The sequence below is a fragment of the Octodon degus genome, unplaced genomic scaffold (assembly GCF_000260255.1).
Source record: "Octodon degus isolate 3935 unplaced genomic scaffold, OctDeg1.0 scaffold00057, whole genome shotgun sequence".
NCBI lineage: Eukaryota > Metazoa > Chordata > Mammalia > Rodentia > Octodontidae > Octodon > Octodon degus.
In genome coordinates, this window is record NW_004524633.1 from 6,160,654 (window position 1) to 6,180,515 (window position 19,862).

The window sequence follows — 19,862 nt, forward strand, 5'->3', positions numbered from 1 at the left end:
CCCTCCCTCTCACTGTAAGCACGCTGCCCACCCGCCATCTCCCTGCCCATCTCCCTGCCCTCCTCTTGCGCAGGATCAGGATGTTCATGAGGCCCTGGCCCCCTGCTGAGGCACTTAGTTAAGCTTCTAAACTTCTCAGTTCTCAGGCTGACACACTGACTCAGCCATTACAGATACTAGCTGTGTGGGGAAGGCCATGCCCCTTTTCTCCCAAGGTTAAAGCCTTGGACCTGAAGCACGTGGGGAAGGCCCGTGGCCTGCGTCCTCTGGGGCCCTGTCCTGCCACTGTCCGGCCCCCAGTGGCTGAGCCTCGCACCCTCCACCACTACACCCCCCATCGTATTCGAGCCCTGGCATGAATGCTCTGGCCCACTGAGCACGAACTGTGTCCCAGAGCCCTGCGTCCTGGATAAACGCTTCAGACACTGCTCCATGTGAGCTCTACGGTACCTCCGCAGAGGGAGGGCTGCTGCTGCCTCTGTCACAGACAGGGGAAGGCAGCACGAGAAAGCCGAGAGCGCTCCCTTGTGCAAGCTGTGCTCACGTGGTAGTGTGGTAGGCCAGGGCTTCCAAGTTCAGAGCCGTGGCCTGTGCTGAAGGTGTCCCCAGTTATTTCACTTGTGAGAGCAAAACAAAGCTGCCCTAGGCTGCCGCTTGCCTTCACGCAGTGTTGCAAATCCCAACATTCCCTGTAAAATTCCGTCTTTCCAAGGATAAGCTGAAAAATTACCTTCTCAGTGAATTGAACGTTTCCCCTCCTGCACTTGTAGAACAATATGAGCACCAAAACAGGCGTAATTGAGATATTTTGCTGTTTTCACTGTGGACTACACTGTGGGCTCCTGACTCATTGTATCTGGAGGAATCTTGGAGTATCCACTGTGCTGGAGAAGGGCTAAAGTGTGGGGCCAACGCCCTGTCCCTGCAGTCAAAGAATTTGGTCTCCAGGACAGACGGAGCTAGAACAAAGGCCAGGTGGAACTGTATTCTGAGGGACAGGGACTTAGGTTTCTTTCCCAGTCCTAAGCAAACTCCTCCTAGTAAGTACTGAATGAAGGAAGAAGCAGGAAAGTGCCCTTTGCAGGCTGGGCCGGTAAATGAAAGATCTACCAATCTGTCATGGAAACTTGGATTATTTATACACTGACTCACCTAAAACCTGCTTCCTGTGTTGGTGTCTATGATACATTTTTTAATGTCAGACTAAAAATACGCTTCCAGTACACCAACTCTGTCTGTCTACCCAAGGACTAGAAATGAACACATGGTCACATGTGACACACACACAAAAGAAAAACACGAGTCGCTCATTTCTTGTTTTCCTTTTCTTTTTTTCTATTTTAGGACAGGGTTTATAGGGTCTACAGGGTCTTGCTACATCTGTTCTTCAGCCTCCCAAGCCCTGGGATTACAGGCACGTACCACCATGCCCTGTCTCAACTGTCGGCTTAGTATGCCCCAGAGGCAGGGCCAGCGCAGCACAATGGGGATTGAACCCTGGCTTCTGTGCTCTGCCTAAGCAGGAGCTTGAGTCCCCTGAGCTATCTGGCTGGCCCTAAGTCACTCATTTCAACACTAAGCTCATCCAACAAAGAAGTGTCTCTCCCTCAGGGGCAGAGAACTCTGCGCTTTATCTGTGGGGGCTCAGACTCAGCTGTGTACAAAACCGAAGAGGTGCTCATGGGCTTCTGATAAAGCAGAAGAATCTCAGGCAATTCCTGGACTCTGCATCCTGGAGTTAGAGCAGATGCGACCTTAGAGGTCACCGAGACTCACTTTCCATTCAGAGCTTGAAGACATCCATGACACTAGTGTGGGACCTCAGGTGGAACCAGGGTTCTGGAGTCCTAACCTCACACACACCTAGGACCCTTCAGTTTCCGAGCTCGGAGCCTCTGGATTAATCATTTCCCTCTTCGGTGTCCTCTTTCTGCCAGAGCGTTATTAAGATGAGCGGAAGAATTGAAATCCAAGTCTTAATCAGACACCACGTAACAGGGTTTTACCCACACTAGCTTGCACAGAGCCCAGCTGGAAGGACACAGGATGACTAGGGGCAGAAAGGGCTGGGAAGGCCGGGGGAGAGGGCCTGGCACAGAAAGCTGCTGGGCCGGAAGTCACCTCCGGAGGCCTAGCTGTGTCACACTGCTCGGCGCACCCCTGCCTCACTCCTCTCTCCTCTGCCTCCTCTGGCCAATGTCCCTGGCACTCTGCATGTGGGGAATGTTGGTGGCCCAAGTGGCCGATAAGACTGTCCCGCTTTGGTGCCAATGAAGCTGACGTGACAGTTGTGGGACCCCAGGTGCTCCCAGGAAAGGATGCAGTTGTTCTCCCTGGGTCAAGGGTCCAACCTGCACAGCTCGGCTGTGGTGACAGCCACCTCTCAGGGGTGTGGTGGGCACCCAGGAGGACATGAGGAAGGAACGTGAGGCCCCTCTTGGTGACTGGCGACCAAGTCAATCCTCAGTGTCTCAAGTAGAAGGATTTGGAAAGGAAGCAACGGTTGTGGTCACTGTGCAGCCTCCACCGGCGACAAGGAACAGGACCAGCACTCGTGACTGGCACTCCCTGCCTGCAACTCTGAGCTGTGGGACAACTTTGATTGTCCCAGCTTTGCCACTAAGCATCTAAATTTGATGTTTTGCAAGTGAGAAGGGAACCAAGAAATCAAGGGAGAGAAGGCAGGGGAAGGGCACAGAGGAAGAATTAATTAAATTAAAGCTGCACACCTATGCTGAACTCTGCCATGAATGTTAACCATTACACATGGCAGACATGGCGGACTCATAAAACAGAGGTTAAGGAAAACATTATAAAGGCTGGCCACATAGCTCAGTGGTAAAGCGCCTGCAAGTAGGTGCAGGGGCCAGGGGTTCAATCCTGAGTCTGCCAGACCCGCCCCTGCCCTGAGACGGAAATTGAGACTGGTGTGGTGGTTCCCGCCTGTATTCCCAGCTCTTGGGAGGTTGTAAACAGGCAGATCACTATGAGTCTGATCTAGTAGTGAGACCCTGAACACCCTGTAGACCCTTCCCTAAGATACACCAAAAAAAAAGAAAGAAAGAAAAAGGAAAAAAACAAAAAGATTATAAATTGGAACACTTGCACTTTCTCCCCATACTTTACCCTTGATGAGGGTTTGAAATCATCCTGTGAACAAAAGTCCAAGCAAGAGAGACTGACTGAACAATTATTTGAAGAGACAACTTTAGTCAGCACAATTAGAAAACCAGACCTCCTCTTTAAAGAATTACTGCCGGCTCTCCTGAGAACACGGCCTAGGCCAATTCACAGAAATAAAAGAGAAACTGAAACCATTTTGGGCGTCTGTGCTGGAACTGGAGGCCCACATCAGGGCGAAGGCTTTGCTGCCGAGAGGCCCTATCGTTTCTGCTCAGTGACCGCTGCCTCGCTCAGCTCAACAAAGGATTCTGAACATCTCTTCCTTTTGATTTGAAAACAATGATCTAGAAAATAATCTTTCTTTATTATTTTTCCCCGTAAGCTAGACAAGCTCACGGTGCGACTTTCCCACCCACCAAGCTCACTTTAGCGCTGTGCGCAGCTGTCACGGAGACGCTGCCGGGAAGGCCTGCAGAAGAGGAGGCGGAACCGCAGAGGCGGTGCGGGGTCTCCCCGGCCTGCTGCCGCGGGCCACTGCTTGCTTCAAGTCATCCGCGGCTGGCGCGATGCCTGTATTTTAGTAACCAGGACAGACTTGCTAGGGTCGCAGAGAGAAGGCCATTTATAATCCAAGCTCAGCAGGAAGCGAGACAGGAGGGCGACCTGCAGCTGCCACACTATAAACAGGACCCGCCCACCACCTCTGCTAGATCCTACCCTGCTGCATGCCCTCAAGTAGGATCCACAGTTTCCCACACCGGAAACCCAGCTTTTTAGAGAGACCGGTGAAGCTGCTGTGCAGAGATATTACTGTGTGTCACCTACTGTGGGGGCGGGAGTGTCCTGCTGTCAATGCCACACCAACGCCATGCCCCTCTACACTGCCAGTGACCAACCAGGACTCAACCATGGTGGGTCAGCGAGTGGGCATGGCTGAGTTAAAGGTCTCTCTCTGCTAAATTACACTAGTTCTCTCACTGACTTGCCATTCATTTGCAAGCTGGACAGAAGCCACACCAAAATGCGTGTCACAAACACGACGACACTTTCCGTAGCCTCAGAGGCCCACCTTGTCTGTCCTTCCTTCCGCCCACACACCACCTGGCTAAATCCTATCAGACAGCATTCCTGCCTGTGCTCAGAGTCTGCCAGGAGTTGTTCGGTGTTCAGTACTTATTTCTAGAAATCACTCTATTAAGACCAGAGCCAGACTCAGCTCATCCACTTGCCAGGGTGGAACTGACCAGCCAGCCAAGGGACGGCCAAGAGATGGGGTAGGATGAGAGGGACCACCCTATAGACACCACAGGCTGCGTGTGCCACATCCAGATGCTTGGGGCGAAACAGCGTGTTGAATGTCAGTTCTTCTCGGATCTCGGAATGGCTGCATGAGCGTGGCGAGCTCTTGGCAGTGGGGTCCAGGCCCACAAGTGAGATTCATTTCTGTCTCATGTACACGCCGACAGCCACAGGCTCATTTCTGCACTAGCTCTAGTGCCCTGCTCTTTGAATGTGATCCGTACCTGCTGACAGGAGTGTGCTTTTCCATTTGTAGCCTTGTGTTGTCGCTCAGAAAGCTTTGGGGTATCTCAGGGTCTCAGATTTTGAAAGGATGCTCAGCTGGTGATAAAACATCTTGGAAGAGTTATGGAGAAACCTTGCTCTGAGCTGAATTTCTTTTCTTTCTTTTTTTTTTTTTTTTTAAATTCTTTTTGAGACAGAGTGTTGCTATGCAATTCAAACTAAACTTGAACTGACCGTGTAGCCCAGGCTGTCCTCAAAGTCGCAGAAGCCCTCCTGTCTCAGGCTTCAAAGGGCTGAGGTGTCAGGTGCGTCCCACCGTGCCTTGCTTCTAGGTTGTATTTCTTCATCGGTGAAAGCCTAACACAAAGCCAAGGAGCCGTCCAGAGCCTCGAGGTGATGCTGGTAGACAACCTGGGATCTTAGTCGTGATGCCGGCCAAGTACTGTGCTTAGAAAATAATCACACTCATATAAAACAAAGCCAAAGGTTCCTAGCACCTGCCAACCTAAACATGTCCTTGGTAGCTAATTCCAAAGTAGCAGCCACACCAAGGCACCTGAAGATAATCCAGGAAAGAAAAGGAACAATTACCACGGCCCCAACCTTCACTAGCCAAGGTGAAGCAACAGCGCACAGTAGTTTCTTTCTGTCCTGATCCAGGACAGTGAATTCCAGGTGCTCGCCTGGCGAGGGGCAGATGCTCCGGCCGTCTGACGCCATCCTGGAGAGAGACGGCTTCAGTGCCTCCTATCCAACCCCACAGACCCTGCTTTACCAGGGCCCTGGGACCTTAGGTTGGTGTATTCCCAGCAATTTCAGCTAATCTTTTTCTGGAGAGGCAGGGAAAGTAGGGAGCAAAAGGAAAATTAGAAGTTTTTATTTCTTCTTCCATTGAACTAAATGTTTTTTCTTTTTTTTGGCGGAACCAGGGATTGAGCTCAGGCCCTTCTGCTTGCCAGGGAAGCGCTTATTCTACTGAGCCATCCCCCCAGCTTCACTGTAGTAAATGAAAAGACATTTAAAGTGTAATAAAAAAAAACTGTGGGCAGTGCCAGTGTTGGATGATAAAAGCTACTGAATGAGAATGATTTTTATGAGCAGTGACTGTGACCGGGTCCTTCAGCCAAGAAGCACAGAAATGAACCCAGCTGTGTGAGGACGGGGGAGTGGCGTTGGGGTTGGCATCGTCTGCCCCAGAGGTCATCTTCACACCTCCTTCCCGAAGCATCCACACAGAATGAGTGAGGGCCCACAGCTCCTGGCAGGGGCCAAAAGCAGCTCACCGTCTCCTGACTTCTGCAAACTCACCTTTCTCCGCTGTGGACAGCGTAAGCTTGTTTTTCATGGTCAACAGATTATTTCTTTTCTCCGCTTGGAGGGCACCAACCTATCGCAGATACAATCACAGGCCCTCAGCTTTCTCACTTGGGAACTCCCTGAGTAATAGCACCATTCTATTATCTTTCTTCACTAGACATGCTTTCAGTTTGGGGAAAGAAAAATCAAAAAAGAAAAGAAAAATTGCTCACCACTTACAGAATTAATTCCAACCCCCATTTAGTCATTAACAGCAGTGAAGTATGCAAGTACCGCTTACACTGGGTTGCGGTGCGCAGCTTGAGGCTCAAGGCCAAACTTGTTGCCTTCTGACCTAAGGAGCACATGATTGGCCATGGTGGCACATGCCTATAACCCCGGGACTCTCGGAGGCCGAGGCAGGAGGATCACAAGTTCAAGCCCAAGGTGGGTAACTTTTTTTTTGAATTAAAAAAATGTGTTATTTATTTGGTACAGGGTCTTGCTATGCAGGTAGAACTTGCAGTAATCCTCATGTTTGAGCCTCTCCCACGCTGAGGTTATAGATGTGTGCTAACTCCAGGGCTGGCACAGCATGTGGTACCAGGGATTGAACCCAGGTCCTTGAGCTTGCCAGGCAGGTGCTTAGACCATGAAGCTATCTCCCTAGCCCCAAGGTGAGTAATTTAGTGAGTGTTTTGAAACAAAAGTGAAAGGACAGCTGGGATGTTGCCCAGTGGAAAGGTCCTGCCACAATTTTTTTTTAAAGCAAATGTGCGATTGTCCACATTACTATTCGGTCCGTCCTCAGCCTGAAAAAATTCTTGACCCGTGAAAGTCCTCGCTTCACTACTCAAGCCAGGTCACCCAGGTCATGCTAGAGAGCAGGGCTCCAAGTCGCCCCTCAAGCAGTGCTTGTTCCTTTGCAGGCACAGCCTGGCCTGAAACATCTCTCCAACCTGAACAGCACTGGTGGGCTCATGAGCCCAGAAAAGACATTCATGCCACTCAGGAGGCTTGAGGAAGGCCTTCCAAGCCACGTGATACAACATCTCGCTTAACAGTACTGCGTCGCAGTCTTAGCAGGGAATGACCAGCCCGCGAGGTGGCGCCTCCTGTGAGCCCGGTGCTCCGGAGGCTGAGGCAGGAGGACTGAGCCCAGGCAGCTTACGCTAAGTAGTGAGACCCTGTCTCCAAAATCAGTAACAAGAACTTTGTGTTTCCAAAGTGAGAAGCAGAGGCTCTTTTATAACACATTTTTTAAAATGTGGATTACTTTCCTTTGCATAGGATGCATGGATGCTTTCTTTCTCAATTAAATGTAATGTACTTTCCCTAAGCAGCTTCACCAGAAGGTACTTCCCTGCAGCGGCATGATTTTCCTCCCAAAGGCGCCGACCTGATTAAATTTTGAAACTGATGAAACCACGACCAGCTCTAACAGTGGGTGAATGGTACTCTACTTTCCTGAGGCTTTGTTAAGATCTCAATCCTAGCTAACACCTGGATCTCCTTTGAATTCAAAGATTTAAAAGGAATGAATGTTTAGCTCTCAATGACTAGAAGGCATTTAAAATAAGTAGTTCTCAGATTACTTTATCTCCTCATCCACCTTTCACAAGGCAGTAGAAATGCTGACAGTTTGTATTAGAAACCCCAGCTTTAATTTCAGGGCTGAAGTTTGAAATCTCCTTTCATTACTTCAAATGGAAAACTCATTATTATACGCTGTCTGGATAAGTTTTTTTTGTTTTGTTTTATTCAATTTGGGTTTTGTTGCCTTATTTTATTTTACTTTACCTTACTTTATTTTATTCAGTAAGATTGTCTTGACATTTCTTTCTTTCTTTCTTTTTTTTGTGGAACCGGGGATTGAACTCAGGCCCCTGAGCTTGCCAGGCAAGCGCTTATTCCACTGAGCCATCTCCCCGGCCCCATTTCTTTATATTTGAGACAATACTGTCACAACTGAATCTCTGGTACACAGGATCGCATGTTTGACCACTTTTCTGAAGCCTTATCTATTTGCTGCCAAAGGCATCTAGTATGATAATAAACTATAAAAACATTCTCTTGGAGGCAGAACCAGAGGAAAATCTAGGCCAGCTGTGTCTGCTCCGTGCTGTCGTAAGATGACCTGTGCGTGTGCCCGGACCTCCAGGACAGGGCACGGCCTTCCCATCGCCCGTGATCACAGCCTTAGTCGGTGTTCACAGTCAGAAACAAGGAGGCTAAATTTACGGGCAGAAATATTTCCACCAACCCAATGTGTGTCCTTTCTTATGAAAAGATCAGCACCCTCCAACCACAGCTGCTGATTGGGACAAGTATTTTATTTAATCTGGTTTCCTGTTTTGTTTTTCTGAACATCATTTCAGTTATTTTATATATTTATCAGTAGAGCTAACAGTTGTCCTACCTTGTTAACTTTTCAGTGTGTTCCTACTAAGCGCAGGGCTTCATGCTGTAAGGGAATGGAGGGTGAATTTTAAGATATGCAACTCTTGTGCAAGTTTGTTTTAGATAAAGGTTGTTTTGGTCCATTTTCTGTTACTATAACAAAACACCCAGGGTTGAGTAGTTTATTTAAGAAAAAAGAGGTTGCTTCAGCTCACATTGTGGAGGAAGAAAGTGCAACACTGGGTGGTCCTACGAGCTTGACCTCCAGTGAGAGCCCCCTCGCTAGGCACTGAAGGGAGGCAAAGACAACACGTATGGTCACGTGTGGTGTGGCACACCTGCAATCCCAGTGCTCCGGGAGGTTGAGGCAGAAGGATTGCAAGTTCAGTTCAAACCCAGCCTGGGCAAATTAATGCAACCTTGTCTCAAAATAAAAATGAAAAGGGCTGGAGACATAACTCAGTGGGAAGACCCTGGGTTCGTTCCCCAGCACAACATAGGCACACCCACAAAATAACATGTGTCAGGCATGGTGGCACACGCCTGTAATCCCAGCGCTTGAGAAGCTGAGGCGGTAGGACTGCTGTGAGTTTGAGGCCAGCCTGGGATACATAGTAAATTCAAGGGCAGCCTGAGCTGTGTAGTGAGACCCTGTCTCAACCCCCAAAACAAAAATGACAACAACAAAAAATCAGCACAAACAACAACAAAAGAAACCCCACACATCTGTATGACTATTTCTTAGTTCCTGGTTAGAGAAGTGCTCAAGATTTGAGAGTTATCTTTATTTTGTTTATACTTCTAAAGCCAACAATTGCAAATATTGAGCTTTGAATGTATTTCGAATGAGCTGGAAGAATTCCAAAATAGTACACTTAGGATGGACAGAAATGTAAACCAGTCTGGGAAGCTGGTGAAAATGAAAGTAGATAAAGGTATTTAAATTATTTTACATTTCCGGCAAAATTTCTTTAGGAACACATTTTCAGTATAAAGACGTTCACTGAACATACTTCAGAATCTTTTCCCAGAGTTGGTGGTATGATTGAATTCTAGATATGTATCACCAACATCTGACGTCACCACGAGCTCCCCAAGGACTGCGCAGCACCTTACTAACCTCTGACGATTACAGGTTGGTACAGCGCAGGAGACGGAATGGCAAAGTAATCCGCTCTCTCCTTACTACCTGTGAACAGCACCCCACCTCCAATCGCCACCCCAGGGTCAGCGGGCACTGGAAAGGTCACCCTGTCTCGGCTGGGGGCTGTGGGGAGGTGGAGGCACCTGGCGCTCCCGCCGACGACGTCGGAGACAATACAAGCAGTGTGAGACCAGAATGGGAATGTCAGGATTATTCATTATTCAAATGTTAAGTAACAAAACCCCACTGCAGAGCACACTTCTCAATCTGTTGGTTGATTTATGTTCTTTTTCTCAGCAGCATAATGTAATCCAGGGCATGTTTTCACCCACAGCTTCTTACGCACAAAGTTGTGGATTAAATGCAAGCAGAACACATAATCTGCCCACTGGGAAGTGATAATCTGGCAAGGAGTCCTAGGGAACAGTTCCCCTTGGGGGCTGCAGTTTGCAGCTCAGTGGTAGAGCGCTTGCCCGGCACCCAGAGGCCACACAGTGTTGAAGAAAGAGGCAGAGAAGAGTCGAGTGCAGCTTCCTCTAAAGCAGAGAAGAGTCGAGTGCAGCTTCCTCTATGGAGACCTAGCCCTGGACTAGACGCAGCAGCAAGACTGGGGATAAGGGATGGGAATAAGACAGGAAGGCTGACTGCAACAGCTTCTTTTATCTTTATTTTTTGATTTTAAAATAGTGTTTATGCCGTAAGAGTTTTCTCTAAACTAATTTGTTCCTTCAGGTGATTTTGCTCACTGGGAATTGGGCTCTATGTTTTGCTGAGGAGGAAACACTGGCTTAGAGGAGATCTGGTGCTTTCTCCATACTGCAGAATTGTTGAGATGGTGCGGCGATGTAAACCCATCTCCCCAGGCCTCTGGAGCCGGCTCTCCTAAGCGACCTCCCCTCCTACCTCTGGGTCTGGACATGAATCAGGGAACACATTTCAAACAAGATCTGGGCTCCTTTGAAGAAGACATTGCAGATGAGCAGTGTCCAAGAGGGTTTGGAAGGAGCCGAGGACCCTTGTCTTAGGGTGACACCAGCTGGAGGGGAGGCTGGACACAGGCCTGCTGCTAAGCAAGGGAACATAGTGGGAGTGACAGGAAGTGCCTCCCCCGGTGCCTGGACAGCCATTCCCAGGAAGGCAGCTGCCCTGCTGTGAGGTGGCCTTGAGGTGACACCTATGTGTGGAGGAACAGGGGTCTGCCACAGGTGACAGCAATGTGGCTGAGCTTGAAATAGATCCCCCATCCACAGGGCCTCTCATGCTCCGGTGGGCCAGGACCGCGGCTGCGCTGCAGCCACAGATGCCCAGACCAAGTTGTGCTCCTATTCCTGATCCGCAGAAGTGGGGAGATGATCATTGCGTATTGATTCCAAGCTGCTAATTTCAGGATAACTTGTTAGCCAGCCCTAACTCTGCCAGTGGTAGCAATCACATAAATCATCACCTGGGAGCTACGCAGTACTGATGGAAGAGACTGTACCTGAGCTAAACCTCAAGCTACCAGCCCAGATGACAGGACGGGTGACCCCGACCTTCTCACCCAAACTCATGTCAGGCCATCTGCCATGTCCTGACTTTGGGGACTGTGTCCTATCTTCTTGCCCTCCGCTCTCCTTTTCTTGACTATATTCTTGGGACTACCGATGCTAAAACCTAAACCATAAGGTTTGCAAAATCATGTTAGACCCATTGTGTGGGGAATTCTTTCCTCCCCAAAGATGGCTCATGTTGTGCCTTCCTCTTTGTGAAGCGCATCTGTAGGCTTAAGCATCTCTTTTCTAGGCCTCCGCTCCCTAATCCCTTACAAAACGTATCTTGTAAATCTTATTTTCTGGTACCTCTTGCTCAACATACGGCTGGAGTTTAATGGCTACATGTGTTTCCCAACTAGCAAACAAACTCCGCAGGCAAGAGATGGGAGGTCAGAAACATCACTGCACGGTCCAGGCTGCTGTGGGAATCTGAGCCTGCACAGCAGCCATTTTCTTCTAGAATGTTCCTTCCACCTACTTCTCAATTCAGCCCCCACCCATCACCATCACCACCATTATTTTGGCCAAGCATCTTCCTCCTTAACGCTCAGCCCAGCTATTGCTCTGCTTACCTCTACGTACACATTATGGTTGGGTTCCAAGATGTTCCCCAAAGGGCTTTTGGTGTTTTAGGCTTGGTCACTGGTGGACTTTTGGGAATGGATAGTACCATGAAGACTCTGGCTTCATCGGTGCGTTAACCTACTGATGAGTTGACATTTAATGGCCTTACTCAGAGGCAGGGAAGACGTGGGAAGTGGAGGCTATTTGAAGGGAATAGGTCGTGGAAGCGTGACCTTGGAGACTGAGTCCTGTCCTTGACCCTTTCCCCGCTAGCTCTCTTCCTCTGTTAGTTTCAGCTTCCTGGCTGCTGTGAGGTGAGTGCTCTGCTCCACCAGGCCTTTCGGTCGGGAGCTTTCTTCTCACCTCAGGCCCACAGCCCTGGAAACGAAATATCCTCGGCCTAAAAGCTTTGAAACCAGAAGCCAGGACAATTCTTTCTTCCTTTGTATTTATATTGAACATATCCCCCTCCCACCAACACGCCTGTCAATCCTGGCTTCCTTTCCCCGCACTCCCATGGCCTCCCAGAATTCCTTTTCTTACATTCCCATCACCTCCCAGAATTCCTTGGTCACAACATCTGCTATACCATGCTGTCACGGTTGGTCCTTAGCCATCATTTCCACTTGACTGCAAGCGCTTAAGAACAGCCTCTCCACCTACACTTAAGTCATCAGGCACTCGGACCATTTGAAATTGTGGCTTGGATAGAAGAAAGAAAAATTTTACGTTTTAGAAAATCATCTCGGCACAGTCTGCTCATTCCAGGCAAGAGGTGAGGCATACACCCAGACTCCTCCACTTCTTGAACACAGAAGACTGGATATAGTCATGCATCATCATGACTGTAGATGTGGGAAGGATAGATGTGGGAAGAGATTGTCAGTCCACAGCCAGGTGCTGCCTTTAACACTGTCTACTCTGTCCTTCACATTCCTGATTCTGTTTCAACCTCAGATTCCCAGTGCTGTCCCTAGGTGACCCGAGCCTCTGCCAAGAGGTTCCCCCCTTCAGTTCTTCTCTTCAAAGTATGTATAGTCAGTCGTATGCCTTGAGGTTCTCAAGGGCAACTAGGCAAGCTGGAACAACGTCCCAGTTTAGTGGGAACATGGAGGGCTCCTGGGTGGCCCCGACTTTGATGCAGCTCTTCCTCAAAGCCCAGTGAAAGCAGGCAATGAAGAACAGGGGGGCTCCTGGTGCAGAGTGAGCACCCTTTGGGAACTGTAAGACGACATCATGACTTAGGGACCTGCTCTGATCGTCCAATCTTGGACAACCTGAGCAGTGTCCATGTGATTCCTCTATAAAGTGAAACAGTATTGACTTACCTCCCGGGATTATTGGGAAGGTTGTGGGTTAAGATAGGTCAAGTCCTCAGAAAGTGCTCAGTAAACAGTAAGCCATCACCAGAGTGAGGAAATTCTGGGGGCTCCCACTTACGGATCTGGTTGTTGAGCTTGAAGGCGATGTCCAGCTGCAGGATGAAGAGCATAAACTGGAACCAGGGGCTCATCTCCATGTTGGGAAGGGGAATATGCACGGAGAACACGATGTCATTGGCTTCGATTTCCCTCGGGATGGCTTCCTCAATGTCCCGGATCTTGTCGCAGTGGTTGGGTCCCCATGGCACCAGCCACTTGGCCTTATGGTGGTTCTTGCGGACGTCCACACATTTCACGGACATGTAAGACACTGCCGTCGTGGGCCCTGGAGCTGGAAGGAAGACAACAGCGGTTTTCTGTGTTAGACAGTCTGACTGCAGGCTTGTTTCTGGCGAACGCTCCCTCCAGGTGTGACTTCTCCCTGTTTCTGCACTGCCTTCCCTAGCTGGAGGTCACTGAGATCCCGTGAGGGTCCCGCAGTGACCTCCAGAGGGCCAGGACAATATTCCAACCCCGTCGCCACAGCTGAAGCACGTGCTGACGCAGTCTGCTTCAGTCACCTCTCCACTCCCGAGCGGTGTCACAGAGGTCGCAGGGCCGGCCCCAGGTCCCACCCTCTGGAGAGCAGGGCCTCCTGGAGCAACACTCTGAAGTCCCAGGACTGCATCTAAAGCCAGCCTGTGGGTCAACAAATCGTAGCTAATCAGCCAACTCTATTCTAGCTTCAGGCTTCCTATCTGAGAAACAAGATAGCTCATTTCAGAGCTTCCTCTGGCTCCCACATTCTTCAGCTGTGTGCTTGCTATGTCCACCTCAGGAGGGCAGGTGGGAGCTTAAGCTGTGACTGCTCCTTCAGAGCTGCACGGAAATAGGACCCGCATATGGCAAGCAGTCACACTGGAAATACGCCATATTTAAACCTTCTTCATCATCCAAGTGCTACTTCAATAGAATGCAAAATTTGCACAATCCAGACATCTTCAGTTTCAAACAACACTTACTGAAATCCCAATAGAGGGAAGTAAGCACTACTAGAAAAAGATCAAAATGCGATTTGTCTTTTCTGGCATGTAATTATATACAGTTGGACACACAAATTAAGTTGTCCATACACATATTAGCATGTTTTTACAAACTAGGATCAAATGCATGGTGTTGTAGCCTGCTCTTCCGATTCTCATACTGAAACGGTAGCAAGCGAGGTTCAGGTTCTACGGCCGACCTAGCTGGTGTCCAGTCCTCGCTCTCCGATGTCTAGCTGTACTGCAAATCCTCACTAGGAAAGTCTGAGTCAATTGCTAAGTTCGTCTGTGTGTGGAAAAATAGCACCTATTTCTCCAAGTCTCTGTGTACATTAAGCAGGTGACATATAAAGAGCACTCGGCGTAACGCTTGAGGACTCAAAAACTATAAAACTGGTGCTAGCCATCATCAATTTTTACATGATTAAAATTTTTCAGTTAGTAGTTGCAAAAGTCAGTCGCATAAGATACCAAAATTCTTTTTTCATCAGTTTGTAAAAGTGGTCTATAGAGAATCATAATCTTAGTATTTTTGTGAGTAATTGTTGTAAGCTTTTTCGTCTGGTTTCTAAATTTGTTTAATGGCATATTTTAATACAGAGAAATTCTAAAATCCCTCTTTTGTTTTTGTTGAAGCTTTTGTGTTGCTCAATCTTCAAATTCAATACATAGCCACCTATACCAACTCTTAGTTTACTTTTTATAATTTCACTTTTTAAAAAAATTAAAAAAAAATTTTTTGGTTGTTCTTGATACAGGGTCATGCTATGCAGCTGGGACTCACAGTAACCCTCCTGTCTCAGCCTCCCCACACCCAGGGTTCCTGGGCTGGTGTGGCGCACAGTTCTGGGGATCGCTTGCCAGGCAGGTACCTGGACAGCTAAGCTACCTCCCCAGCCCCTGTAATTTCACTTTTTAAACACTATATAGCTGACTCACCCAGAATTTGCTCTGGCACAGTTACGATGCGAAGTTGCCAGTTGGTGAGCTGGCCCAATGCCGCTTAGACTCCTGCAAGCCGCTGGCTTATGCCAGCACCTAGTGGCCCAGCTGCCCTCTACTAATCGACTTCAAATGTGTATCATTTTGCTAAGATTTTTCCTGTGATTACATTGAATCTATAGACAAAGGTGGGCAGAGTCAGCACTCTCCCAGCATTTATTGTTCCTATCCAAGCAGCACTTGGCTTTCTATCATCTGGAACTTTTCATTTCTTTGAAAACGTTCCCAGTTTTCTTTGTGTGAGTCCTGTTAGCATGGCATTTTGAAACGTATCTATAAGACTTTCTTTGAAAGTTTAATAATGGAATGAAAACATAACAAATCATGGTTTACTGTGTGTGGCTTTTAGATGTTGAATTCTGTGCTTGGGACCCTTGGCATACTATGATAGACATTTTCTTCTTTCTTTCTTTCTTTCTTTCTTTCTTTCTTTCTTTCTTTCTTTCTTTCTTTCTTTCTTCCTTTTGTATTTTAGGGAAAGGTTTACAGGGTCTGTTCAGGGTCTCACTACTAGATCGGACTCATAGTGATCTGCCTGTTTACAGCCTCCCAAGAGCTGGTATTATAGGCATGCGCCACCACACCCAGTCTTAATTGCCATCTCAGTGTGCCCCGGGGGTGGGGCTGGCATGGCAGCCCCAAGATTGAACTCCCAGCTCCTGAGCCTGCTTGCAGGCACTTTAATCCACTGAGCTATTTGGCTTGCCTTTATGATAGACATTTTCTTAGCAGAAATTCCTTTCCTGAACAGTAATCAGACCGCAAGTAGAAGAAATCTATAAAGTCAGAGCTAACTACGTAGGGGGCAAAGTGTGCATCATTAATATTTTGTCCTACTTTTAACGCTCAACTCTATAGTTTTAACCTATCCTGCTTCTAACTAAATCCAGTTTTCTAAGTGTCTATCCTAATGGTAAATTTTGAGGAGTAAAATGTTGCATTTGCAAAAAGTTGGCTAATGATAATTAACATAAGAAAATTCAGCGCCACTAACTGTGGCTGAAGTGTCCTCTGGTAGGTAGCGCGTGGTCTCCACTGCTAGATCAAGGGTCACTGCTAGCCCAAGCCAGAGGAGCTTCGCCTAAAAATGCAAAACTAAAGTTGGGTGTGGGAGTGATGTCCGTCACCCCAGCACTGGGGAGGCTGCTGCAGGAAATAGTTTGAGGCCAGCCTGGGCTACATAATGGGTTCAAGGCCAGTTACACAGAGAGATTCTGCTTTCAAAACAAAACAAAAACTTCAAAACTGTACCACAAAGACCTTTTTATACCTGATTCATTTGAAATCAGCCACCTGGCTTATAATTAGACATGAGTCATCGACTTTGGTCACCCTGACTCAGTGGAAGGGCTCCCTAAGCCAACCATGACCGGCTGGCACTTTTCACTGGACGCTCTCTCATGTGGCTGGAGAAATGAGCAGTGAGACCCAAGTCACGAATTCTGTTTTTGGCTGTCGTATTCCTGCTACTTGTGGCGGCAAGTAGCTACTACATTTTGAAATTTCTCCCACAACAGACCCAAACGTTTCTATTTTTTACTTCTTCCTAATTGAAAAACATGTCTGTGACTCCTCAGACGGAGATGAGAACCAACTGGAACGGCCTGGGCCCCTCTCAGGCGCCAGCCACACCCCCCGGCTTGGAAGCTGTGCCACCCGTGGGGTTGTCTTTTGGTGGCCGTGGTCAGCCTCCCGGACAGCGGCCCACGATGCCTTCATCCTACCTTGGGTTTTGTCCACAAAGAAAACCCCCAATGCTAATGTTCTTACAGAGGTCCTGGGGATGGGCGTAGAGAGGCCTCAAGTGCATCTTAAGCTTTCCTACGAGAACAACACACTTTCTTAACTGAACTAAATTAATTCTCCAATTGCACAAACTATGTTTGCATGGCTTAAATATCTGAAGATGATTCAGCACTTTCCTAGTAACTCTCAAAAGGAAACAAAAAGGCCTATATTGTTTGAGAAGGTAAACTGACAATCCTGATACCCAAACATGGACAGTTAATGTGCACCCAATCCATCTTTATACCCTGGCTTCCTGCTGCAGCTCGAAGTCAATTCTCAGGGGCTTCTCTAAGGAGAAAGCATGCCGAGTAAACCACAAGCAAACCACAAGCAAAGTTACGGCTCACAGCCGGCAGCCTGGCACAGAGAGTGTTTGCACTCACTGTACTGTACAGTCACTGGCTGTACCCCAAATTGTAACTATGTGCACATAAAATGGGGTCTGGAATCAAAAAAAATTTTTTTTCTTTCAATTTGTAAAAGTGATTTTGCTATAAAAGAAAGGAGCTAAATGGAGGAAGATGAAATTATCTGCAACCTTTGAACAAGATTCAGTCACCCATGCAGGTGTGGTAAGCAAGGCCTTCCTTAGTTACTAACCAGAGTGGCTCTGGGAATTGACAGAGTTTGTGGATTTAAGAAGGGGCGGGACTCAGGTCAACAAGCCCAACACTGTTTGTTCAGGTGACAGCTAAAAATAACCGCTCCTCAGTACTCGGGTAGTAACGCAGTATCACCAGCTGAGCCGGCACACGGTCTAAATGTCCCCTCTGCCCATCGTTGGCTGAAAACAAGAAGTCCAAAAGCTACTTCCCTATTAATACATTTTAACTGAGCAATGTGGTCGGAAACCAGTTTGTCCCATTCCCAGGAGTTGGTTATCTTAAATGGTTGTAGGCAAAGAAGCCCAGAAAATATGCACGGAAACTAGAAAATCAAGAGCGAAGCCACCTGTCCTGAGAGTGGTTCCAACTCATAGGTCAAATGTGGGCTGTTTTTCCTCCTCTATCGGGATTTCAGTGCAATATTTGTGGCCTCCACTTCTCCAGGCCAGTACTGAGGTGGCAAGATGTGACCCCTCTTCTTATATAGAGTGATAGGAAACTAAGTGAGGCTTCTACCAAATTCAAGGTTGTGGAGAAATGCACAAGACAGCTTGCTACCTCTTTGAAAATCTAGAAGCCCCTCACACATCACCACCTTCGCTGTCCTGAGTCCCTACCGTATGTCATGAGAGGCTGGGATGCGGCCTGTGGACCTTGGTCATGCAGAATGGACAAACACTGGAATCTTCATAGTTATTTATAGTAATAATTACAGGAAAATCAGTAATAGCTGAGGTGACTGTTCTCTTTACCCTAACATGACCCAAGAAAGGACGACAGCTGGCTATTTAGGACCTAGGAGAAAGGAGTACGCTAGAGAGAGACAAACATTCTGGTCATCACTGCAAGGTGACAATCAAAGCGCAAGTGGACAATGACTAAACCATCCTTCTTAGGAAGGGGCACATTCCCATGCAGCGCTTCCGGCCCTCCCACCCCCGTGGTGCCCAGCGTGCAGACGCCCTCCAGTCAGCCGGGCCATCCATCGCCCATGCCCCCCGCTGAGTCGGCACCACCTCTTCAGTCCCTTCTTCCTCCAGAACCTGTCATTAAAAAGTTGGGCCAAGAGATACAAGACTAAGTTGCTTCCTAGGAAAGTTAAAATAAAACTTAAAACGCACTGACGGGACTCGCGGTCGCCCTGTGGGCCCCCATGCGCTGTGTCTTTGCTTTACTGCAAGCAGTAAAGATTCCTTCAGCAGCTACCTGGAGTGGGACAGTGTCCATCCAGTTGTTGTGTTGACTAAGTCAGGCACACATGACTGTCCCGGGGGCGGGGACAGCACAGGGAGTCACAGCCCGACTGAATGTGGCTCTGGCAACCGCTCGCACCGGTGCTTCTGGGGCTGCTGTTTGCAGGACTCAGCCTGGGAAGTGGGCATGTGTCAGGTGGAGGAGAAGGGGAAGGACAGCAAGGACAAAAGGTTCAGGGACTCTCTTGGGGACAGGAACCACGTTTTCTGCAGATGTCTGCATTTGAGAGATGAAAATTAAAATGCCCATGTGACAGGGGAGAGAGGCAGCAGCGCCTCCGCCTCAGCGGCCTCCCAGCAGGGCAGTGCAACCTCCCCGGTGCTCCTGCTCCCTGTCTCTCTGTGGTACAAAGCACTGCAAAGAATCATCCGCAAGCCAGCCACGACCCACAGCGTCTACTCTGGCACGGCCCCGGCCACAGGCCCCCTGGGAGTGGCAGGCAGAACACGGTGGGGTGGGGGGTGGGATGCACCGCCTCTGTGCCTGCAGCCAGACCCCAGGGAGCCTTTGAAGTCTCAACCATCATGTAATAACAGCCTCCCCTGAAGGAGAGGAAGAATGCCTGTCCCACAAGGAAGATGCTACTTGAAGGTGTGTCCCTTTGGGCTACACCAGGAAGGAATGCGGCAGGCAGCCTTCCAGTGAGAGTAACTCATGCTCACAAGCACTAATGAGTAGACCCCTACAATTTGTAAAAAAATACTGAGTCTAGAATGGTCAAAGAGGGGCCGGGGAGATGGCTCAGTAGAATAAGTGCTTGCCTGGCAAGCACAAGGGCCTGAGTTCAATCCCCAGTTCCTCAAAAAAAAAAAAGAATGGTTAAAGAATTGAGAAATATTTTAGAGGATTTTATTCACACAGTAGCATCTGCCTAGGAATGGGGCTATATATAAAACAATAGCACGCACTGCTTGAAAAGCACGCCAATTATTACCAGATCTCTTCTCCTACTGACCCTATGGAAGGTTGATTTAACTCTTGAATTTGATCTCTATCAAAAACCTACTATATCTGGGATAGAGACAGCTCAGCAGGCTAAGCGCCAGCCTGGCAAGCACAAGGACTCAGATTCAGGCCCCAGTACTGCATGCTGTGCCAGTCCTGGGACACGGTGTGCTGTGCTGTGCCAGTCATCAAAACTGGGCATGGTGGCACATGCCTATAATCCCAGTGCTGGGGAGGCTGAGACAGGAAGATCACAAGTCCAAGCTGTATAGGGAGATCCT

At 48.4% G+C, this 19,862-nt stretch overlaps 1 protein-coding gene across 1 annotated transcript in view; it reads right to left on the reverse strand.

The window, feature by feature from the left end:
* Positions 1 to 19,862, reverse strand: part of Wls (wntless Wnt ligand secretion mediator) — an 86,486-nt gene that overhangs the window by 37,088 nt on the left and 29,536 nt on the right. Inside the window, exon 2 of the mRNA XM_004633988.2 lies at positions 13,024 to 13,296. Within this exon, the coding sequence (XP_004634045.1) occupies positions 13,024 to 13,296 (273 nt within the window). The remainder of the gene's footprint in view (positions 1 to 13,023; positions 13,297 to 19,862) is intronic.